The sequence below is a fragment of the Elephantulus edwardii genome, unplaced genomic scaffold (assembly GCF_000299155.1).
Source record: "Elephantulus edwardii isolate Elephantulus edwardi_28Jun2011 unplaced genomic scaffold, EleEdw1.0 scaffold00094, whole genome shotgun sequence".
In the NCBI taxonomy this organism is placed as follows: Eukaryota; Metazoa; Chordata; class Mammalia; order Macroscelidea; family Macroscelididae; genus Elephantulus; species Elephantulus edwardii.
Window position 1 is genome coordinate 9,431,719 of NW_006399844.1, and position 25,879 is coordinate 9,457,597.

The 25,879-nt window shown below is 39.2% G+C and overlaps 1 protein-coding gene across 2 annotated transcripts in view; it reads right to left on the reverse strand.

The window, feature by feature from the left end:
- The window catches only part of BLMH (bleomycin hydrolase), a 47,196-nt gene extending 27,473 nt beyond the window's left edge, over positions 1-19,723 (reverse strand). The window contains exons 1-6 of one of the 2 annotated variants that reach the window (XM_006890991.1): positions 19,552-19,723; positions 19,093-19,290; positions 16,120-16,229; positions 15,034-15,175; positions 14,359-14,447; positions 13,580-13,672 (exon numbers count right to left, since the gene is read on the reverse strand). In XM_006890991.1, the coding sequence (XP_006891053.1) occupies positions 13,580-13,672; positions 14,359-14,447; positions 15,034-15,175; positions 16,120-16,229; positions 19,093-19,290; positions 19,552-19,564 (645 nt within the window). In that variant the 5' untranslated portion in view covers positions 19,565-19,723. The remainder of the gene's footprint in view (positions 1-13,579; positions 13,673-14,358; positions 14,448-15,033; positions 15,176-16,119; positions 16,230-19,092; positions 19,291-19,551) is intronic. The other variant, XM_006890992.1, reaches the window with a different exon arrangement.
- Positions 19,724-25,879: the final 6,156 nt, after the last annotated feature.

Consider the following 25,879-nt stretch of genomic DNA (forward strand, 5'->3'; position numbering starts at 1 on the left):
GGTGACTGGGGTAATCGGGATGGGTGTGTCAGAGGCAGTGTGGTTGGCGCAGGATAGAGCAGGGTTTAGGGCTGTTGTGCATAGGGTCGCTATGAGTCGAAAACGACTCGACGGCACATAACAACAAACAACAACAAGATTGTACTACCGTCTTTGACTACCTTATTATCTCTTAATCCTCTGAATAGAGAAAATAGGTATTATTCCCATTTTACAGATAAGAAAACCAAATTTCAGAAAAATCAGCAGACTGTCTGAAATCACAAAATCAGCAAATAGCAGAATTAGGATTTGAACTAAAGTATGAGGTCAATGAAATTAACTATCTATCATTTATTGCAATTTTCTGGGTTCATAAAATGTGTGTCCTCTAAAAAAAAAAATCACACACACTGAAGGATAAAGGCCATGCGGATATTCTGTTTTCCTTACAGCACCTAGCATAGAGCTAGGCATGCGATCTGTATATAAGGGTCGATCTCAATATTATTCTACCCTAGCCATTCTCTATATCATCACAGGAAAAAAGTTTTAGAAGCATTAGTTTTTTCAACATCTAGTAATGCTTTCCTGTAATAATGGGCAATTTTCTCTTGTAAAATTAACAGGCTCTGAAAACCCACTGGAGGGTTAGCGATGAGTTGATTTCAAATCAACTGCAATGAGGAAGGCATCACTTTCTACAACAAATTAAATCTCTATGACCTGACCTGTGTGTGTTAACTTTTTACTGAATTAAACCTCTATGACCTGATCTCTTTGTGTGTTACTTCTTACTGATGCATAATATAAATTTGGTAAATAAATGAAATGACTAATATTAAAATATGTTCACATATTCATACATCCATGTAGGGAGCTCTGGTGGCATGGTGGATAGGGAGTTGTACTGCCAATCTAAAGGATAGTAGTTTGAATGCACCAGGTGCTCCATAGGAGAAAGCTGAGCAATCCCTTCCTGTGTGATTTACAGCCTCTAAAAGGGTCAACTATAAGTCATTTCCAACTCAACAGCAGAGAGCTGATACAACCTGCAGTCTCTGTTCAAACGAATCACAGAATGTATGTATCCTGACCCCAAGAGGTCCCTCTGGAACCTTCTGTGGTAAATAACCTTTATCTCTTCTACAAGGTAACTACTATTTTAGCTTCTATAGTCCCTAATTTTGTATTTCTTAAACTTCCTATTAATGGTAACATATGGCATTCTTTTCTTCCTCCAATCCCCATGTGATATAGTTTTAGCTTGTGATAAAACAAATTTGCCATTTCAACATTTTTAAGCATATAATTCAGTGACATGAATTACATTCACATTTCTGTGCAGTCATTGATTACCCATTTTCAAATGTTTTCATTACCTTTAAAAGACTTGGGATCTTTAAATAGGAATCTCCTAGGAGAGGGACATGATGCTAGGAGGGGTGGAGGGTCAGTGAAGGATAGGAAGACCCTCAACTAGGTGGACTGACATGCTGACTACAGCAATGGACTGTTTTGTGTCAGGAAGTGTGAGGATGGCACAAGATAGAACAGGGTTCAGATCTTTTGTTTATAGGGTCAGTAAAAGTCATACTCCACTTGATGGCACCTAACAACAGCAGTCATCTATGGATGGACACTTAGGTTGTTTCTAACTACTGGCTACTTTGATTACTGTTGCTATGAACATTAGAAAAATATACCTTTTCAAATGTCTGTTTTCAAGTCTCTAGGGTATATAACAGAACTATTGAATCATATGGTAATGGTATGTTTAACTTTGTGAAGTATTGCCTAACTATTCCACAGTAGCTGCATCTTTTTACCTCCCCACCAACAATGCACAACTGTTCCAGTTTCTCCACATCTTTCCTAGTATTTGTTTTTCCTGATCAGTAACCATCCTAGGCGGTCAGGCTCACCTTAGTCTTTAAACTCATATCCTTGCTTTTTAGCTCTTTAAAGAAGTCCTTAACGGTACTCTACTCAATATAACATGTCTTGATTTCTTGACTGCATCATGGGGGTTGGTTATGGATTCATGTACAAGGAAATCATGAGTAACTTCAACCTTTTCTTCATCTATCATGAGGATGTTGCCTATTGGACCAGTTGGGTGCATTTTTGTTTTGAAGTATAATCCATATAGAAGGTTGCAGTCTTCTTCAGTAAGTACTTAAAGTCTTCATTTTCTGCAAACAAGGTGTGTCACCACATAAGGTTAAGTTGATGAGTCTTCCTCCTATCCTGCTGCTACATTCCTCTTCATAAAATCTTCTTGAATTATTTGCTCATTATACACAGTATACAGCGAAAGGATACATCCTTTTCACATCTTTCCTGACTTCAAACAATGCAGTATCTCTTCATCCTGTTTAAACAACAGCTTCTTGATCTATGTACAGATTTCATTTGAGTACAACAATGTTCTAGAATTCCTATTTTTCTTATCAATAATTTATTAAAATTTATGCAATCAAATTACTTTGATGGTCAATAAATTACGAGTAAACATTTTTCTGGTAAAAAAATGTTTTAGCTAAGATTTATCTGACATAAGCAATGATACTCCTCTTTGTATGGCCTCTTCTGACTCCCGCCTGAATTTCTGGGAGTACCATGTCAATGTATTGCTCCAGCTGTTTTTTGAATAATTTCCAGCAATATTTTATTTGCGCAATATTAATGACACTGTTCAATAATTTCTGCATCTGTTTGATCATTACTTTTAGGAACCACAACAAATTTAGATCTCTCCCAGTTGGTTGGCCAGGAAACTCCTTTCTTGGCATAAACTAGTGAGCACATGCTAAAACACCTTAATTGGCATTCCATAGATTCCTGGGGACTTATTTTTTGCCAATGCAGTGCAGCTTAAACCTTTCATTATCAAATGTTCTTGAGCATATGTTACTTCTTGAAATGTTTCCATGGTAACCAGTTCTTTTTGGTACAGTGACTATGTGTATTCCATTTCCTTTTGATGCTTCCTGCATCATTAAAGATTCTGCCCATAGACTCAATGTAGCAATTCAAGGCTTGAATTTGTCTGTAGTTCTTTCAGCCAAGCATGCTCTTCCCTTTTGTTTTTCTAACTTCAGGTCTTTGTACATTCTATTATAATATTTTGCTTGTCTTCTTGAGATATCTTTTGAAATCTATTCAGCTCTCTTACCTCCCCATTTCTTCCCTTTGTTTTAGCTTCTGTACATCAAAGGGCAATTTTCAGAACCTTTTCTGACATCCACTTTTCTTTCTTTCCTTTTTTAATGACCTGTTGTTTTCTTCATGGTGATGTCCTTTTTGCAATTCCAACTCATTTGATCTTTAATTGTTAAGTGTTCAATGTATCAAATATTTTCTTGAGGTGACTTAAATTCTAAGGGGTTAAAACTCAAGGTCAACTTATTGTAGAAACAGATAACTAGTAAAATGTGTATGAAGATCCAACAAGGGGAGATCTCCAGGAGGGAGGGTGAGGATGGACAGGGGGAAAATCATAGGGCTGTACAATCTGATGGATGGTTGGAGGGGTGGGTAATGCAAACAGGAAAGATGGGGGGGGGGTTTGGGGGAGCATAGATCAATAATTATTTTTATAAAATATAATGAATGGTAATGATTGTATGAAACAAAATCATATGAATTCACATCCAATGTGAATAAAGGATAGTGTGAAACATAATGTATATGAACTTTGTTAGCAAACCAATATAAAATAAAAATTAAAAAAAAATTTTTCAAAAGGCAAAAACTCAAGGTCACATTTTTTGTTCTAGTGGACTTGTTTTTCTTTTCTTCAATTTGAACTTGCATATGAGTAATTAGAGGTCTGTTCCACAGCTCACATCTGACCTTGTTTTGACTATTGCTAATATAGAGCTCTTGTCTCAATTCTTTCCATGATGTAGTTAATTTGAGTTCTGTATATTCCATCAGGGGACTGTCATGTGTATAGCTGCCATTTACAGTTTATTTTTAAAAGTTATTTGCAATGGAAAAAAACCATTGATTATACAAAATTCTATCATTTGATTTTCAGTCTCATATCTGTCATAGAGGCCCTGTTTTCCTACTTCCAATCTGTCTTTGTTTTCAACTTCTGCATTCCAGTTACCAACTATTAATACATCTTGACTGCATGTTTGGCCATTTTTAAACTGCAAAAACTAGAAGAATGCCTCAGTTTCTTCATGTTTGGGCAGTAGGTGGTGCGTATATTTTACTACCATTTTATTAAAAGTCTTTCCCATATGTAAAAGGATATTATCTTATCACTATCAGCATAGTCCTTCAAGACTGATCTCGAATTGCTCATGCTCATGATTATGGATCTTGAAATGTTCTTCACGATGAATGCAGCACCATTCCTCTTTAGTATGGCGTTCCCTGCACAGCAGATCATATGACTGTCTGACTAAAAGACTGCCAACTCCTAATGTTGTTGTGCGCCATCAAGTTGGAACCTGATAGCTGATACTCCAGTGGGGTTTCAAAGGCTACAAACTGTAGGGGAGGAGACTGCCCATCTTTCTCTCCCTAGGAGCTGCTGGTGGATTCAAACCATATGCCTTGGGGTTTGCAGTGCAATTTCTTACTATTAGACCACCAGAGCTCCTAAAGCTGGGTTCTAACTTACTTTAAGAATGAAAGCTAGAAACTAGGAATACGGCCTGCCTGTAAAATTAGGCCTCTTACTGAAGATAAAGAGAGGCCGCTTACTGAGGATAAAGAGGCTCTGAGTCATGCGCTATTATGAGAAACAGAGCTTGCCTCTATGATCTTAACAGAAGCAGTTTAGCCTACAGAAGAAATGATGTCTGTTTTCATTTTGCTTTGTTCTGTTTTTCTAAGAACAAACCTCCCTTTACTAGGCTTTATTATATATGAGCCTGTTTCTATTTATGACTTTCAACAAATAGTCTTCCTCTCTGAACACTGTATTACTCTTAGGTTGGTTTCTGGTATTAAAAAACAAACAAAACAGTAAAGTGACAGAACATCATATTAGCAATAGTAACAGAGTTCTGTTTGAGAGTCGCATAGATCATAGAGTCATTTTATTTTTACTCAGCTCCAAGTCAATTTCAGGCATACACAATTATGAGGAGGACAAGAGCACTGGTAACTATGGTCAAGACAATAAAGGTGTGCAATTTGAGCCTATTTAGGTTAAAAGGTTTTGTATACTTAAATAATGGGGTTTTCTTTCTCGTCAGTATTTGTGACATCTGTAAACATATGTCAGTGTGGTCACTTTGATATTTCAATTATCTTTGGGTGGTTTGTCCAGTTTAGCAAGTCCTGGCAAAAAAAAGGTGAACAGACCAGGCTGACTCTGGGAAGATTAAGAGTACTTGGTGAATTTCTGTCTACTTTTAAAAATATTCTAAAGATAAATGTGAATGTTTTAAAACTACAGTTCACATAGTTACTTAACTGCACATCTAACCCCCAATCTAAGGAAAAGCAAAAGATGTTAAATAATATCTTTCCCAGAAAAAAAAATTCTTGACTAAAAAAATAAAATAATCAGAGGAAGCCTACATATTGAAATGAATTGTATAGAAAATTATTTTTGGCAAAGCTGATATTTATCTCCCACTATAAAACATGTCATTACATTCATACATAATATTATATACATAAAAGGAATTTTCTATGAAACATACATGTAAAGCATAAATGAGGATAAAGATATCAAGGTATCATTCTTTTCTCTAAGATTCACATTTAGGTCAGTGTTTAACACTGTGGAAGAAGAAACTGCCTCTGAGCAACTAATAATAGTTAAGGTTGCTTTAATTTAAAAAAACAAACTCTCCAAAATACAATCTCTAGGGTTCCAGACACTATATTTTCTTAATAAAGGATTATGCTGCTCTGAAATAACCACCATTTCCCAAAGATACAGAACTGGCAAGCAGCAGATACTAAGCTTTAGATATCCAAGTCTGCTCTCTGGTGGACAATACAGGAGTGCTTGCTTCTCACAAAATGCACTTGACATTGTGGACACACAAACACTGCATACCAAACACATATTGTCATTTAACAGAACAGAATAAAGGAAAGGCATAACCACACTCCTCATAATATAATGGCATAATGAAAATCCATATTGAGCCCACGTTGAGAAATGCATCTGCGACCTTAACTAAAACTTCCGTGACCTGATCCAAGCCAGGGTATTTTAAGCCTTTGAAAACCCACTGGAAGATCAACTGTAAGTCAGTTCCAACTGATGGCATACAACAAAAACAACCTTAAGAGTTGGCAGTCAACAATCCCTGCAGTCTTGTTTTTCACCAGTGCCAACAGTAGTATTTTGGACTTCTTTCTTCAGTACAACTGGTTCTTGATTGGACATTACTTCCTGAACTAGTTGAGCATCACCAAGCAATTTTTTTTGGTATACTGGTGTTGTATATTTCTTCCACCTTCTTTTGATACTTTCTGTGCCATAAATTATTTTGTCTGTAGGATTCTTTGGTATTGCTACTCAGGGCTTGAATTATTTTTTCCCCCCTCTCTTCAGTTCTTCCAGTTTGAGAAATTCTGAACATGGTCTTCCCTTTTGGTTTTCTCTCTCTGAGTTCTTTGTGTGTTGGGCTAATCTGCTCCCAAGGACCTCTTTCAAGTGTCAAAGAGCAAAGATGTAATTCTAAGAACTAAGGTGAGCAGTGGTATATTCAACTGCCTCAAATATAAGCAAAAGTTAGACAAGGAACAAGGAAGACCAAAGAACTACTGGTGTCTCAAAAGAACAAACACATTTGTCTTGGGAGAAAAGCAGTTATGATTGTTCCTTAGAAGCCAAGATACTGAGACTTAGCTAAATACACTGAGCATGCTGTCAGGAGTGGCCAGTTCCTAAAGAAAACTGTCCCTCTTGGTAGAGAGTCAGCAAAAAAGCAGTACTAAAAACAAGATAAATAGGCTTAATTTTTAGGGAAAATGGTTTTGTAAGTATGGGACAAAAACTCGGCTTGTATATTATTTTAAGATCTCATAGCTACTTCTGTAGAATTTCTCGAGTTCACTGTAATGGTTTCCTGTCCCTTTTCATGGCACCCAAGCTTTTCTGGCCTTTGTTTCATGTTTTGTTTTTAACAGAGAACATTTTGATGGTGAATGCATTTATATTCCTAATGGGATCTGGAGGCTCAAAGAATATAAACAGTGAAAAATACTGCAATTCCAGGTCTGTTTTGGATGTCATCTCACCAAGTAAACTGCACTTCTCTTCTCAGATAGTATATTTTAATACAAACACATTTCAAAGCTTTTGGAATTTCATGGCTATTTATTTAGGTTAGCATTTTAACTTGCCCATAAGGCTACATAAATCACAGGTATTAATTTGTGGTTTTAACACCAAAGCTAGACTCTTATTACTAAAGAGTCAGGCCCAATAAATCAGAGTCATACAGGGGTCTATAAAAATCTAAAAACCTACCAGACTCTGAAGTCAACAGATTAGGAAGAGTTATTAAGTAAATAATCCTTTAAAACATCCTGACTGAGGACAGGGTAAGTGGTGTCCTAGTTCTCCCAGGTTGGGGAGGGGGGGCGGGTAGGAGTGGAAAGATAAGTGAAGTATTCTGGCTCCAATTTATATCAGTCGCTTACTATCCAAGGTCAAGATATGGATCTTGGTTATATTATTAATCTACAGATCATGAAGGCAAACATAAAGCCCAACAAGTCTTATGCAAAGACCCTTTCCTGTAACTATTCTCAGAATCTTCCTAAAAGCACTCCATCTAATCATAAAAGAAGCCAAAATAGGCAGAAGATAAGGCCTCAGCAAAAGCTGTCATTCAAAAACAAGAAAGTAAGAGAAATCACAATTGCTCCTGGTCCACTACTTATCTGTCAGTTTGTTGTACTGTGTGTTTCTGTGTTGTTGGAAACTATGTCACAAGTATTTCATATGGATTTCAAAAGAATGTCCATACTAAGACAGACTAAGAAGCAACAGCTCCTCAAAAACACTATGAACACTCATGGAGCATTGCTCCATATAGTGACAGAAGATGAATCTTGAGGTTGCCAAGGCAATCAAAATGTACAACAATGGGCTGAACATGGAAAAGATATTGAGAATGCTAAGGTATAGGGCAAGATTTCCACCTGCTATTCACAGAACCACTAAGAATCAGAGCCAACACCACAGCGCTTAACATCAATGACAAGCTCCTGATACGTGCCAAGCACTAGGGCTTGCATTCCTATTTTTAATGTTTTAATTAATCCTTATAAAAACCAAATGAAGACTATATTTAAATCTTAAATGGAATCTCAGGTTTTTAAAATCTGTTTATTTTTCCAAAATTACACTCATTCATTCACTCACTGTACCAACTTTGCAAGGTTGAATACTGCAGTGGAATGACCCCATCTTTCTCCCATGGAGTGACTGGTGGATTTGAACTATTGTATATGCATAGCCTTGGGTAAATTAGCAGCATAACTTTCTACAGACTCAGTCACCAGAGCTGTCTTCCAAGATCACAAAACTGTTAAATGGTGGAGTTAGAATTCAAACATATGTTTATCGATGTTTTTTTCCACTACACTGATGTACTAGTCATCAATAAAAACATAGGAGAAGAAAAAAAAAACATTATTTAAATAAATTTGGTTAAATGAAACCAGTTTGTTCAGTTACTCAACAAATATTTAAGTACAACTAAGTGTCAAACCTTGGGCTAAAATGTTACACAAGAACAAAATGAAACTTGAAAATTTAGGGAGTTTGTCCAAGAATACATGGTTGCTAAGTAATGAGAAGATTAGAATTCTAAAAGTATCCCTCCAAAGCCACATCCTTCACTACTGCACTATGCTGCCTCTCACTAATGTAAAGGAATGGCAGTGAAAGAAAAAATAAGACCATTGTAATTACACACAAATGAGCCCTGGTGTCTCAGTGGTTAACACTACCTGAAAGGTCGGCACTTCAAATCCACCAGATATGTTGTGAAAGACAAAGCTGCCAACTTCTATAAAGATTTAAAGAACTAGAAACCATATAAGGCAGTCAGTGAGATGTGACAGGATGTGCCTGGCTTTTTGGGGTTTAATTGCACACTAAGACGTCAAAAGGAGACAACTGCCTGATTCCTGCCAATGGGCCCACAGGCTGAACTAAAGAAACGTTTCGTTTGCCCTTTTCTCAAACCCATTTCAGTTTTATGCAGATTCTTTCTAAGCTACAGAAATTATAATGCAGTGAAGATTCTTCACTGTTTTGATAATAAATTACATCACCTTATAGTTATTTAATGTTTTAAAAGGTCCTCCAAAATGGTTTCACGTACAGACAGACCCACTGGTAGCCTGCAGAGAGAATAAAGCCAAGAAGTTTCGGCATCAACCTGAAATCCCTCACAGCTCTGCCTTCTTAGCTTTATTTGGTACTAATCACATAACCACAAAATGTATGCTCAGTCACATGATTTTCTGAAGGCTCCCTCTTTATTCACTAGTACATATACAATTACTCTTTATTCACTAGTACATATACAATTACTCTGTTATCTAACTGATAAATTCCTACTGTTCTTTCAAGAAATGGCTCAAATATTTTGCCGATTAAGCCTTCAAATCATGAATTAGTCACTCCCTCATCTATGAACATTTAAATGCTTTTTATACATGTTTCCTTGCCTCAGGAGATTAAGCTTCTTGAGAGCATAGATTATATTGCTCTTATATTTTACCCTAAGTATCAGGCTTATAGAAGGTAACTTGTTGTTGTTGTTGTTATGGGCCGTCAAGTCGCTTGCGACTCATAGCAACCCTATGTACAACAGCCCTAAACTCTGTACTGTCTTGTGCCAATCGCGCCTTCTCCAATACACCCATCCTGATTACTCCAGTCACTGAATCAATCCACCTCATAGGGGGCCTTCCCCTTCTGCACTGTCCCTCCACCCTACGAAGCATGATGTCCCTCTCCAAGGACCCATCCCTCCTTGCAACATGTCCAAAGTATGTTAGACGGAGCCCTAGAATCCTTGCCTCCAAGGAGCAGCCTGGTTTGACCCTTTCCAGGATGAATCTGTTTGTTTTCCTAGCAGTCCATGGTACCCTCAATACTCTTCTCCAGCACCACAGCTCAAAGGCATCAATTCTCCTTCTACCCTCCATAGTCACTGTCCAACTCTCTGATGCATAACAAGCAATAACAAAGACCATAGCCTGGACCAGATGCACCTTAGTCTCCAAAGAGACACCATTGCTCTTCAGTACTTTGAAGAGGTCCCTAACAGCAGACTTTACCATGGCAATACGTCTTCTGATTTCCTGGCTACTGCTGCCAAGAGTGTTGACTGTGGAGCCAAGCAAACTGAAGCTGTGAACAATCTCAATCTCTTCACCATCCATCCTGATGATGCCAATTGGCCCAGTGGTGAGAATCTTTGTCTTCTTGACACTGAGCCTCAATCCATATTGGAGGCTGCAGTGTTTGACGCTCTGCAGCAAGCATTTCAGGTCCTCCTCAGTTTCAGCAAGCAGGGTTGTGTCATCTGCATAACACAGATTGTTGACAGACCTTCCACCAATCCTGACTCCACATTTCTCCTCATAGAGCCCAGCCTCCCAGATAATCTGTTTTGCATACAGGCTGAAAAGGTATGGAGACAGAATACATCCCTGGTGTATGCCCTTCCCAATTTTGAACCATACAGTGGTCCCTTGCTCTGTTCTGACAACTGCCTCTTGGTCCCAGTATAGGTTTCTCATTAGCATGATCAAGTGTTCTGGTATTCCCATTCTTCTCAGAGTCAGCCACAGTTTGTTATGATCCACACAGTCAAACGCCTTTGCATAGTCAATGAAACATAGATATACATTTCTTTGGCATTCCCTGCTTTCAGCTAAGATCCATCTAACATTAGCTACAATATCCCTAGTACCACGAACCCTTCTAAACCCAGCCTAGACTTCCGGCAGTTCTCTGCTGATGTGTTATTCCAGTCATTTTTGGATAATCTTCAGTAGAATCTTGCTTGCATGTGAAATCAATGATACTGTTCTATAGTTTCCACACTCTGTTGGGTAACTAGTATTTGTAAAATTAATAAAAGGAACAAATTCATTATATAGTCCACTGATCTGGGAAGCAGACAATATAAACCACTAAATGAAAAGCTGAAGCTGTCAAAAATGAAAGGAAATGCTTGGTACTGGTGAGATTAAATGAAATGGAACTGGCAACTTTAAACCGGACAATCATATGATCTATTATGCTGGAAATGACAAATTGAAGAGGAATAATGTCACATTTATCAATAAAAAAGAGCATGCAGATAGAAATCTTTGCTACTGTCAATAATGCTGCAGTAAACATGGGCATGTGTATCTCCACAGTGGTTGCACCATTTTATGGTCCCAACAGCAGTACATGAGAGTTCTATTCTCTCCACATTCTTACCAGCATTTGCTGTTTATAAGGTCAAGTTGAAGAAAATCGTATAATTTGAAGTACACAATGTCAAATTTCAACTCTGAGTATAGCTCACCTATATTACAAGACCACTTCAGTTACAGATGTGATGCACCAAACACCAATGATTGAAGATCAGATAAACTGAGAGGACAACAGGGTATATGTGAAAAAAGCAAAAAGTCAATTAAAACATGAAAAGAAAGACAAATATGGATCTGAAACCTACCCTTGAAAGACAAGGCACCAAGGCAAAATGATGAAAAGCTAAATAGAAAATTTTCAAAGTGCAGCTTAAAAAAAGAAAGAGTATTACAATGAAATGTGAAAACACCTGGCGCTAGAAACCAAAATAGAAAACCATGTTCAGCATTTAGCAAGCTGAAAGAACTGGAAAAAAAAAATAAAAAAAATTTCAAGCCTCAAGTAACAATATAATCTGTAGGATTCCATGGGCAAAAAATTAAATAACACAGGAAACATCAAATGAAGGAAGAAAGAACACACGGAGCCACTGTACCAAGAAGAAATGGTCAATGTTCAACTACTTCAAGAGGGGAGTGCTTGATCAAGAAGCCAGGGGACTGAAGGCAGCAGTCAGGCTAACTGAAAGCACTGGCCAAAACCAAGCTCTAGGAATGCACAGAAGACCAACTGAGGTGCTCCATAAACAGATGCCATGCTGGAAGGACTCCCTCATCTATGCCGACTACAGATACCCAGCTCCACAACTAGAAGGTCAGTATCTGCACCCCTTCCAAAGAAAGGTAATGCAGTAGAGTACACAGAAACTATCAAACAATATCTTCAATATTAAACAAAAGTAAATTTCTGCTAAAGAGAACTTAAAAACTATTGGAGCAATAAAGAGCCAAGGAACTGCCAGAAATTCCAGATGGATTCAGAAAAGACTATGTAACAAGTTGATGTCAAATGAATCTTGTTTGATAGCAAAGAAAGAAGAAAAGATGCTAACCTGTGTTGAATATGCAAAGGTATCTGCGGCCATCATAACAAATTATGAGTAGCATTACCAAGAATGGGAATTACAGAACACTTGGTTGTGCTCACATGGAACTTTATACAGTAGTTCAGACAGCGCAAGGGAATACTGTGTGATTTAAAACCAAAAGCAGTGAGCTTCAGAGTCATATTTTTCCAATATGTATGGTCAGAAAACAATCTGAGAAACTGGACTAAATGAAGTAGCATCAAGACTGGAAGAAGACGCATTAACAACCTATGATGCCCAAATGACATAACCTTACTTACTTAAAGTGAAGAGGAATTTACTGATAAAGATCAAAGACTACATCCTTCAATAGGGATTATATTTCAACATAAACAGAAATTCTCACAATTGGACCAAGAGTAATATCATAATAAATCACGAAAAGACTGAAATTGTCAAGGGATTTAATTTTACTTGGATCCATAATTCGTGCCCACTGAAGCTGTAGCCATTTACTAATGCCACACTACATAGGTCAAATCTGCTGCACAAGGCCTTTAACACATTTACTTGTTAAAAAACAAAGATGTCACCTTGAGGATAATGTGTGCTTGACCCACACCATGGTATTTTTCAATCACCTCATACACATACAAAAGCTAGGAGACAGAAGACAAAATGATGAGGTTCAACTGTGGTGCTGGTGAAGAACACTGAACTTCCAGAAAAATGAACAAATCTGTCTTGGAAGAAGGGACATCAATATTTCTTAAAAGCTCACGTACTTTGGGCATGTTATCAGACAGGCAGTTTCTAGAAAACTACATGCTTAGAAGAGGGTCAGCGAAGGCGAAAGTTTCAATGAGACAGGCTGATACCATGACTGGAACATGTGCTCAGGTGTAGCAGCCCCCGTGAGGCAGGCACGGGACCAGCAGTGTTTTGTTCTGCTGTACACTGGGAGGGCACCAATCAGAACTGAGTCAACAGCACCGAACACCACTCTGAGCATCAGATGACCTACACGTAAGTCACATAGGAAAATGCAAAATGAAATTTATACCTCAAGTTTTTCATCTGTAAAAGAAATAATTCAATTCAACCTTACAATGACAATGCTTCTCAGTTTAATATATGGAACTATTCTGAGAGTTCTGACGAGTCACAAAAATACAAGTTATTAGTACCTCCTCCATCATGCTGTCCTGTGTGGCCGAGATTTCTCCTTTGGTTGCTCCACTGTGCACCAGATTCCGTAGTCGTATACAGAATTCTCTCATCTATGGTAGAAATTTAATTAGCACTCCAATTTTACTTAAATTCAATTGTAAATAAGAGTAGGTTACTGCTAGTTACATTTTAAAGTCTAACTTAACCAGGACCTAGCACAAGTTCATAAATGTGTTTTTCCTTTAACCAGATCACTTAAAAATATCATGAAGACAGAACAGATCATGTTGAAAATAAAATTGAGTCATATGTTAACTACAGAGCTAGAGGATCTTGTTCCCACTCAGAATGGAATCCACACAAAATCAGAGATCTTTTAGCCTCCCCTAGTTTCCTAGGTGGAAGTAACCTAATTTTAAGAGCTAGGAAAGAAATTTGTGGTTTAGTTAAAAATGTCATCTTTCTTTTAGAGATGACAAACCCACTTCTAGTCTCACAGACCAGAACGGCATATAATATACTGTAACTTTCTTTCCTAAATCCAAGTAAAAAAAAACACTGAAATCACTAGAAATTAAGTGGAAGATTTTCACAAATAAATAATTCTCACTCACAATTTTTTAAAGTAATTATGTATTAGTTTTATTACTTTCTTGAGCAATATGAACATCAGTTGCTATCCTACAGACAAACAGTATCAATAAAGGGCCCAGAAACCCCTTTGGAAAATTTTGAACGAGCCCTAAGAAGGTTGGTGTACTAAATTCAGTGTACTGCTCTGCTCCATACATGGTACCTTGTGATTCAGAATATCATTCATCCTTCTAGTTGCCTCAGTTGTGTAAGATTCAGGGAAACATTTCTTAGGAACAACACCATATTTTTCTAAAAGAAAATAGAAATTGCAGTGTTCAGTAAGTTTTAAGATATTCCAGCATTAGAAATACAGCCTTTGCTTTAAAAACAAACAAAATAAAAATAGCTTTCATTGGTCTAAGTAAGAAAATGTAACAACTTACATGTAACACTATCTAACAGTTGATTTAAACTAAGTGTATCCATTTTAGTATTAATTCTGCTCTTTCCATCTACCTTATTTTGTAAAGTACCCAACATGCTTATTTCTTCCCAAAAGAAAACTTTTTCTTGAATAAGGATATTTTCAGATAGTTGTAGTTGGAATAGCTTTCCTGATTTCAATCAAGGACCAGCAGTAAGCTTTTTATGAAGAGAGCACAACGAAATACTACCCTTTCCTCTTCACTCTAATGTCACAATTTTTTATGCCTATCTCTGACTTAAGAAAGATATTTGAAAGTTGAGTGAGAGTAAAAGCAGAATTGAAATAAAAGTTCTCCTCCTGAAAGACCAGTTCTACTCTGTAATAAAAATAAATGAAACGGCTTATACCTAACAACACAACCTGGATGGATCCTGCTGAGTTTCAGTTCCTTTAAACAAAAGAACTTACCAACAATGTTGACAAGCATATCCCATTGTCCACCATCATTTGCAGGATTCATAAGCAAATACTGCACCAGTCTTCCATCCTCAGGTTCATTTTTCTGGGCTGTGTCCACAAATGCATTCAAGAAGAAATAACAGCGTTCAACCTAGAGTAAGAAGAGTTAAATAAAAGAAGAGTCAATAGTTTAGTTGGTATTATCAACAGAACAAGGGTCTTGGAACAGTTAACAAACTAACTCAACTGATATTCTATCCAAAGTCAGTTTTTAAATGTTAGTTTTGAGTTTCATGAGACTATCTACAATTTTTTTTATGTCCATGTGTTTATCTCAATAGTTTATTCTGTACAAAGTATTGCTTTAATTTGAAACAAGGTATATCCTTAAGAGTTTTAAATCAACAAAAATTTATATACTTATTATACTTTAAAGATTAAAAACAGGATAAAATTATTTGGGTTTTTCAGATAAATACTACCTAGAAGGGGAATGAGGTCCTTTGAAGACCAGATAACCTAAATAAAGGCACTAGAAAGGGAAATTATTAAAACTACAAAAACAAGCAAGAAGCTGAGTGAGTTGGCAGATTTATTACCTCATCACAAAAAGTAGCCAAGTACTAACCAAATGCAGTCCTGCCTTTGGAAATAGTCAACTTTTGATACTTTGGCAATCAGAATAAATGGTATTCTATCTAATGAGACAGCCAGAATGCTCTCAGAAGCAAAGAGGGCAAGACTTCATCTGACATACTTTAAACATATTAGGAGGAGAGATCAGTCTCTGGCGAAGGACTTCACGTGTGGCAGAGGGTCAGCAAAAAGAGAAAGACCCTCAATGAGATGGACTGATCCACTGGCTACAACAATGGGCTCTACTGCAGCAACAACTGAGAGGAAAATGAGGTGGGCACTGTTTCATTCAATTGGACACAGGGTTGCTACGTATCAGAACAAATCCAACAGCACTGAGCAACAACAACATCTATAAGGACAGAGCAAATTACAACCGGAGAAGCCCACAAATGAAGAGGCAATCTCTGATAAGGCTGGTAGTGAAAGAAAAGGAATCTTGCAAGATCAGTCCCGTACCTTGTCCCAGAAAAACAGGTAAGATTGACTAAACTCAAATTCTTCAATATTTAATTTTTTCATGAATGGAAGTCTCATAACATTCAGACAAGAAAAGATCCAGCAACGCCCTGAAACAAGAAAGCAAACCAAGAAATTAAGATGTGTGTTCACATAGACAACATTTCTCCAACTGTATATTCCCTGATGTTGAACCCATCATAAGATCTTGGGCAATTTAAGAGTAAATCAGAAAGTACATGAAGATTTTGTTTTAACGTTAAAAGCTCATCATTACTATCTTTAATATCTATGTAAGCTTGATATGCTTCATATATTTAAAAACTCTCTTTATGTATCACATACATAATTACATTATAATCCCTCTAATAAAATCACATCAGAAAAAAAGGAACACTACCAGTGAAACATGAGCAGGAAACATAAGTAATCATTCAATGGTTAAGAGAGATACAAATGGAAAAATCGACATTTCTTTCAAAGTTCATTACAAGACATCGTTGATAAAAACACATTTTTTAAAAAAGAATCAGTAAAACCTAATACTGGATTTGAGGAAATGTTGCCATATACAGTGGGACCCAAATAAGTACAAAGTATCTGAGGGCAGTTTGGCAACACGTAACAAATACTTTGAAAATATACATAGTAAGTGACTGACTATCAGGGGAGCATACCATGAATCAATCTAATATTCTCCCAATGATGAGTTAACCAAAGGAAAATTCTCTTTAAGCAGAAGAACATGTAAAGATACAGACAAAAGAGCACGTATTCTATACTAATATTTAATTTAACAATGTAGAAGTATATAAATTTTAAAAATCATGTTAACACAATAAATGGATTTATTAACTTTTTACTTTCACATTTCATCGAAACCCTAATCTTACTCCTCCCATGCACCTTGCCATCACAGTGCCTTTGTTATCATTAAATCCACTTTTCAATCATGTAATAAAGCATATATCTTTTCATGTAGTATGTTTGAAACATGGAAATGTTTTATATCCACATGTTATTTATTGTCTCTGACAATTTTATGCCGTGGTTCAAATATATAAGAATAGCTTTTATTTGTTTTATAAATGAATAATCATAATAACTATAACATCACTACTTCCTGTATTGATTTAAATGATCTTTAAAAGGTGAATTTACAATGACATCAGCATTTCCGTTTATGAAGTTATATTCTAGGAATCTTTTAAGAAAATATGAGGCACTCCAGTGGCCTAGTGGATAGGGAGCTGTGCTGCCAATCCAAAGCCAGGCAGTTCAAATCCACCAGCTCCTCCTCAGGAGAAAGATGAGCAATCTTCCCCTATACGATTTATAGCCTCTGAAAACCCATCAGAGGGTCAGCTATAAGAAGGTGAGGGTGGTTTTTTGTTTTGTTTTAAACTGATTCTATCAAACAATCTCTGTAAATACTCAAACACAGACTGAGGTGATTTCACAGTCTCATCTTTGCCAAGTAACTGTATTTTGTTTGAAAATAAATTAACAAAGAGTAACTTAGAGCCTTTGTAAAGCCTTAAAACAAAATAACCTTTGTGAAAGAAAGAGGAAAAAACTCCGCCTTATCTTTAGGTGTAACTTTTTTACTGATATAAAAACATGTTCACAATGCCTTGTTGAGAAAGGTAAATGGGTCACCAAACACTGTATAAAGAACCAACCCATATTAAGTAAATATGCACATGCACAAAATAAAGACTATATTCACAAAAATGTAACCACTGAGTTTTCTCAGAGATTAAATAATTTCTTATTTGCATTTTTCAAACATTTTAACTACACGATAATTTTATAATAAAAACTGTTTATAAGGTTTTTTGATAGTCATTAAAGGCCTTACAGTTCATCTTTATTGGGTTTACCTACTGTCACCCCCCACACACAATATAATTTCTGGCAGAGGGGATCTGGGTGAATTGTTAACATGTGTCTTTGGGGTGGCAACACAATTCCTTACCACCAGGCCATCAAAATGCCCTCAGAGATCACCGCAGTCTACATCACTGACTCATATGTAGCCTGGCATGTCAACACACCACCCCAAGCTCATCTATTACAGCAAAATAGTAATTCTTGCAACTTTACTGGAGTCTAGCTCACATATGTAGGAGAAGGATGGACAATCTCCCATGTGATCCACTGCCTCTGAAAACCTGCTGGAGGGTAAGCTATGGGTCAGTTTTGGCTCGATGGTACACAACAACAACTTACATATAACATAACATGCTCATATTAAGTGTGCACACTGAGTTTTAAATGGCCCAAAGCAAGCATCAATCTGTTTTTGTCAATACAGACACACTGGAAGTGATTCTTCAAATGATGATGACTTTGAAAAATTCTCTTAGTTCAGCCTAAGTATAAGACTGTCTTCCTTATTTAGTTTCCAGAGTGACCAATCTTTCACCATAGCTTTTTTTTCCCCCCTGACTGAGATGCTAGATAGTGGATAGCAAGACAAGAACTCTTTAACCAGGAAACATAAAATTTTGTAATTTGGGGTTCCCCCCTCTTACAGACTGAGGGCGGGAGATGTGGCACAGAGACTATCACAAACTGTGACCAAAAAGCATATTTAAAACATTTTTATGACATCCTTTATCAATTAAAACGGCATCTCTTTTTTAAAAAACTAAATTACACACTCTGTATTGCTCTCAGGGCAATTCTGCAGGACTCTAGGATAATAACATTTTGGTGTGGTCTGTTTTGTGACCATAAGCGTATGTATTTGCGAGACAAGAGACTGCAATGATTTAACTTCAGGGCACGATGCTTAATTACACTCAAGCAAATGTCTATGCATTTGTCACTCAGTGCTTAAACTGAATGCTAACCAGCCACAGAGCTCCAAAACAAAGTGACTAGGGCAATGCTCTGCCTCTGTTTTCTAGGAATTTACTACCAGTTCTTTCACTACAAAGCCCCACTCTCCCACGTCGAAGCTCTTACCTGAGCTCTTCTGGTTGGTGACCGGCTTGCCTTCCTGAGGCACGACGTGCTGGAACACATGCTGAGCACCCTGGACCGTGGCCCTCTTCAGACAGATGTCCAGCAGGTCGTGGGTAGTCCCGACATTCTGGGCAAGTACGAACTGAGGGTCGGAATTCAGTTTGTGAATCAGAGTAGTCACTTTCTCCGTATTCAGTCCTATGAGAAAGCCAAGCAGGATTAGAACCCCTATCAGGTGTCCGTGGGCCCGGGCTCTAACACTGCGAGCACAGCCTGCGCGGCGGCGGCGAAGCCCTTGACCTGCGGCCTCCTCCAGGATGCGGTCTCCCTCCAGGCCGCGCCACTCCAGCTCCATCCCCGCCCTGGTCCCCGGCTGCAGCCCCCGCCCTTCTCCACGGCCCGGCCGCAGGCTGAGCGGAGCCCCCGGGAACCCCCGGCAGGGGGAAAGTGGCACCTTACCCGGACTGTTCATGGCGCCGCACTGCCCCACAGAGTAACGGTAGTTTCAGGGTCCTCGGGCGAGCGCCGGGCTAGCACTGCGGATCGCTGCCTGGGCGGCCCGACCTGCCTATCTCACCCGGAACGCCGGAAAAAGGAAACCTGCTGGGTGGCGGCGGGGAGGCTGCGGCGGACAGAAACGGGGTCCGCGGAGGGACAAAACTTCCCCCCTCGCGTTGCTGAGTCAGCGCCATTGGGGCTCGCCCCGCCCCCGGGAGGCCCAACGTGGGCGGAGGCGTGCACGCTCCCGCCGGGGGCCCCGCCCCCAGAGCCTGACCCGGGGCTGCTGCGGCTCCGCCGACATCGCCTAGGGTCGCAGTGTGGCTGCGGGGAGGCACCCGCGTCAACTCTGAGCTCGCTCCTGGAAGGGAGCTGAAAGGTCCTCTGTTGGGGCCAGATCACAAATACTCCAGTGTTGAGGACAGAGCTCAGGGACCCCATAACTAAACAGAGGCCTTAGGATGGGTCGCTGAGAGTCAGAATTGCCTAGACATCAGAAGTTTTCAGGATAGGCTGACAGTTAACAAAAATGTCTCCAAAAGGTTGTTCTTTCTGCAAGCATCCATTACTAGCCAATCACTGCATTTTCAGTGACAATTTGCTGTTTGGATTCTAATCATATCCAAGTTGTTGTATTTGAGGAGAAATGTGAACCAACCTCTTTATTCCCTATTCCTGAATTACTGTTACAGGCCTACAAATAGCCATCGGCTCAAGTCTGTGGTACTGTAGCAATCTGAGTGTTGCTGCCAAATACCAGCAGGATCACCTACAATGAACAGGTTTTAGGAGAGCTTCCGACAAAGACCAGGAAGACCTGGTAAGGATGAGCCAATGAAAACCCAGTATTCATGAAAGAATATTGACTGATATAGTGCTTGAAATTTCTGGATGGTAAAGGGGGTATAAGAAGAAAGGTTCAGTGTCCCATAACTAGCTGAACAGTTACAGGGTTCAAAGGCACCAGGAAGCGCCTCAAAAGTTCTGGCGATCTTGCTTCGGGAAGGTTCCAGCCTGAAAAACACCATGGAGCCGCTCTAATCTGCACACGTGTGGTCACCATGAGTCAGAATTGACTGGGCAGCAGCTAACAACATTGTGCTGGAAGATGAGACCCTGGGTTGTGAAAAAGCACTAAAAATACACAATGGCAGCTTCAAAAGAGCATGCCAACCGCTGCCAAGTTGGCACAGGATCTGGCAACATTTTGTACTGTTGTATGTGGAGTCACCATGCGTGGGAGCTGGCTGCACTGGCACTAACAACAATAACGTTTCAAGAAAAGTAAGCATTCTGGACTCCGTGAAGTCCTTGAATGCCGCCTGGCCCGCCCAGCACATACTGTGAAACTAAGGGGGATGGCAGTGGTCTCATGCTTCAAACTCTATTTTCCATCCACAAAGCTTACAAATGATGCCCCCTTCACCAGGCTTTCAAGATAACCATATTTTCCAAACTTCTGAGCATTTGAAACCCTTCACATTGTTATTCATACCCAGAAATAGTCACTCTTGCTGAGGTGTTAGGAAGGAATTTAGAGGTGAGAAACATAAACTTGGCTGCTTTAACACCAGAAACCCTGACTCTGCTGAACAATGAAAGTGTTCTGTGGAATCTAGGTTCTAAGCAAAGCTCAGCATTGGTTCTAATTAAGGAACCAAACCATTGTTGACCCCCTGGCAAGTTTTCAGAGGTAGTAAATTGCACAGGAGGAGATTGTCCATCTTTCGCCTATGAAGCAGCTGGTAGATTCTAACTGCATGCCTTTGAATTGGCAACTGAGTTTCCTTATCACTAAGCCATCAGAGCTTCTTAAGGAACTCTGCCATCTGCAAAAGTCTACACACAGATAACAACTTGAGAAACCAATCTTTGCGTTCCAAGAGACTAACATTTGAAAATAAGACAATAGTCACATCTTCAATAGGGGCCTCATCCACCCTGTTCTGAAAATTTTCCCATCATTAGCCTCATTCACTGGCTAATTTTGGGAAATCCAAAAGGTAGATAAAAAGAAGGAAAAAAAACCACATTATGCTGAAAGAAATCATTGGCCCTTTCAAAAAATGGTGTTCAGGAATGTTACCCAACATATTGTTGTCCTATGAATTCAGACTCATAGAGCCCTCATGTCTGCAGAGCAGAATCACCCTCCAAAGAATTGGTTTTAATCCTCAGATAAAGAAATACTTTGGAAGATAGACCTGGACATCTGCCTTGAAAATACTATGGAGGACATTTGTATCTTGATATTGTTTTTACTCAATATCTGTCATGTACTAGACACTGTGCAAGCTTTTGATGATACACAGATTAACAACGTGTAATCATTCAGCAGCCAGGAAATTAAAAGACGTATTGTGATGAGAAAGTCTGCTCTTAGGGACCTCTCCAGGGTATTGAAGAGCAGTGGTGTTTCTCTGGAGACTAAGGTGCACCTGATACAAGCCATGGTCTTTGCAATCATTTGTTATGCATCAGAGAGTTGGACAATGACTAGGGAAGATAGAAGGAGAATTGATGCCTTTGAGCTGTGGTGCTGGAGAAGAGTATTGAATGCACCATGAATTTCTAAGAAAACAGGTTCATCCTGGAGAGCTTTAAAATGGTCAGCTCCTTGGAGGCAAGGATTCTGAGGCTTCGTCTGACATACTCTGGACTTGTTGTAAGGAGGGTCAGGTCCTTGGAGAGGGATATCATGCTTGGGAGGGTGGAGGGACGTCACAAGAGGGGATGACCCTCTATGAGATGGATTGATTCAGTGACTGGGGTAATTGGGATGGGTGTATCAGAGACAGTGCGATTGGCACAGGATAGAGCAGAGTTTAGGGCTGTTGTATATAGGGTTGCTATGACTTGCAAGGGACTCAACAGCACATAACAATAACAACAATCCTTCTCTTAAGAAAACCACAGTGTAGTGAGAAGAAGATACACAGCAACTCTTAGACAATCTATACCAGCATACCACTAGTGTTATAGAAGCATGAGGAGGGTCAGAGCCTCCTAAAAGACGGTCTTAAGAGATGATAAGTCAGCAGAATCTTGACAAGTGGATGGGGATTTGTGAAGTAAAGAGGCAGAAGTGGAATGGAGGTGCTATCAAAGGCTCAGAAACATTAAAGAATACAGCAAATCATGGTTAAGAAGCTGCACCATGGTCTGATGTGGTTAAGAGCAAGGAACATGTCAGGAGCAGTGACAAAGGGTGAGATTAGAAAGGCAGGGTTAGGTCAGGATATGAAAGGTTTTATACACCATGTTTGGGCATCTAGACTTTATTTTATAGGTAATTAGAAGCCAAAACAGGCTTTTAACACAAGAGCAGTTGTGATCAGATCTGTGTAAAGGAATAAACCTGTTGACAGTGGAGAGGTTGCTTTGGAGGGGAGAAATTCTGGAGATAGGGAAACTAGTTAGAAGACTCTTCCAGTAGTGTTGTGGTGGTGGTTGTTATGTGCCACCAAGTCGTCCATGACTCATAGTGACAGTAGCTCTGAACCCTGCCCCATCTGAGCAAGTCTCACTGACTCTGACACACTTAACCCATTGCCCCAGTTACTGTGTCAATCCATCTCATCGGGGCTCTTCATTTCCTGTGCTGCCCCTCCACCCTTCCGAGTATGATATCTTTCTCTAAGGACTGGTCCCTCGTGGCCATGTGCCCAAAGTGTGTGAGAAGGAGCTTAAAAAATCTTTACCTTCGAGGAGAAACTTGGTTTCAACTTCTCCCAGACAGACCTATTTGTTCTGGCCGGCCATGGTATGTTCAATACTCCTCTTTAGGAGTAAACAAAGGCATAAATTCTTTTGTCATCCTTACTTACTGCTCAGCTCTCTGACTTAACAAGTAATTGAGAAGAACATGGCCTGGGCCAGACTCACCTTAGTCTCTAGACTGATATCATTCAATTCCTCTTTTGATTTCCTGATTGCTGGAGCCAAGACTATGAGCAAGCTGAAACTGTTACCAACTTCAATCTCTTCTCCATCTCTAATTGTGCTGCCAGTTGGCCCAGTGGTCAGAATCTTAGTCTTCTTGATGTTGAAAGAGCAAATGAAAACCTCAGCTGTAGAAAGGGAGACACACAGATAATCTCGAGCATTTTAGTTAAATGAGAGGATAAATTCGTGGCATTATTAGCCAAGAGAAAAGTACAGAAAAGTAGGCATATTTAAAAATATAAGAGTATGTAGGCAAACAATTCTGTTTGGACAATGTTAAATTTGGAGTGCTCATAAGAAGCCCCAGAAGAAAAGTCCAGATGGCAGATGAAAGGATATCTAGAACTTAGCTAAAACATTTAAGTTATAGTTGGAAATGTGAAAATCAACAGAGTTGCAGAAGAAGGAAGGGTAGTGTGAAAAAGAAATACTATGGGCTACAATGTCCAGTTAAATGTTCACACAAAAGCATCAGACTGAGTGGGCTGAGGGAGCAATGAACTCCAGCCCAAGCTTTGCTTGCCAAGCCTTAGACCCTGGCCTGGGACTGTGGCACTGTTTAGTCCTGAAGACGGAGACTTTTAAGTAATAGTGAAAAGAGGGAAGTCAGTAAGGAAGGGAAATAGACCACTTAGTGAGATAAGAGAAGACCTGAAGACTTATATCTCAGAAGCCCAGGAAGACAAGGAGAAAATGGTGAATGAATGGGACTGAATGCTGAGTAAAAGTCAAATAGGGAGGGGTTTGTCCGTCGGGTCAGATCTGACCTTAGATACTCAGAAGGCCATTTCAACAGGAGGTCAGGGAGCGGAGGTGGAGGCTGCATGGGACAGAAACTGCACCGCAGTAAATTGAGAGGTAGGCAAATATTAAAAAAAAGTGCTTTTGGGGGAAAGGCACAACATGTGTCTATTTTGAGAATGAGAGGAAGGAATCAGTACTAATGAGAAATTACATATATGCCAGAGACCAGCAAGGCTGCAATCTCCAGAACAAGAGCTCAGGAAAACAGGAAAGGATGAAATCACTGGGAAGGTGGAGGGGACCAGTTTTACAGCTACTGCCACCCTTTTCATGCCGGTGATTATGTTCCCCACCCCACGCCCAGAGATTCCTATCATCCTTTCTTTGCCAGGTCTCCTGCTCTGCCCTCATTGGTAAAGTGGCACCCTTAGTAGCAACTTTCCACCCAGCAACTCACACCCCGACACTCAGACCCCATGTAGGTACAAACAGGAGATAACACCACAAAACTGGTTTCCCAGTGAGTCTGCCCCAAATGGCCCATCAAAAAGCTCATTTCCCCCAGAAGGGAACTCTTAGAACTTGTCCTTTACTCCCGCCAGAACAGCTTTTGCAAGACTCTGATACTTCACAACAGAAAATTTTATTATGGTATCTGCAGTATTACAGAAGAAAATCCTTACAATTCCTGTAAAAACAAAGCCATTTACCACTGTCTTCTGCCTTTTGCTTTCCTGGGATCCCACTTAGGTAAAGTAAATAAGCCTTTCTCTATCCTGGCCCCACCTCGCTGATGTCCATCAATCTTTGATACATGCTGGTAAACTGTTTCTACTTTGATTAAAAAGACTCAATTTCTACGTTGGAAGAAATTCTAGCCTAGTGTCTAATACCAATATGAAACTTATTCACTGTTAAGTGTCACCACAATTACCTCAGAAATTTGCTTCAGCCAGAGAAATCCCTCAAATCTCACCAGAGTTGGTGGTGAGCCTCATGTTCACAAGTCTTGTTGGTCCTGCATAACATTCCAAAATGTCTGAGATAATATTTATAACTGGGAGAATCTGGGTTTATGGCTTTTTTCCTAAAAATATCTAAAGCCTTCACAACCTTGGACCTGCTGTACTGACCAGCAATTGCCTCCTTTAGATGGGGCACACGTTCTATAGCTTGAAATCCTTCCACCCCTATCAACAATGAGGCCAAGTATCTGCTACCACTTGTCACTAGACTTGTTTTGGTTTTTGCTCTCCTATGTTGCTAATTTATCCATGAAAAGGAGAAAACAAAAATCAAATCAATGTAGAATGGTACAACCACTCTGGAAGGCAATTTGATGCTTCCTTAAACAGCTGAACATGGAAATTCCATAAGACTCAGGTATTCCACTGCTTGGAATATACCCCAAGAAAATGAGCACTGAGGCACAAATGGAGACTTGTACAACAATGTTCATAGGAGCGTTATTCACCATCGCAAGGACATGGAAACAGCCCAGATGTCCAACCACAATCGAATGGATTGAGAAATTATGGTACATTCACACAATGGAATACTACTGTATTGCACTCAGAAGCAATGATTTTGTAAATTACTA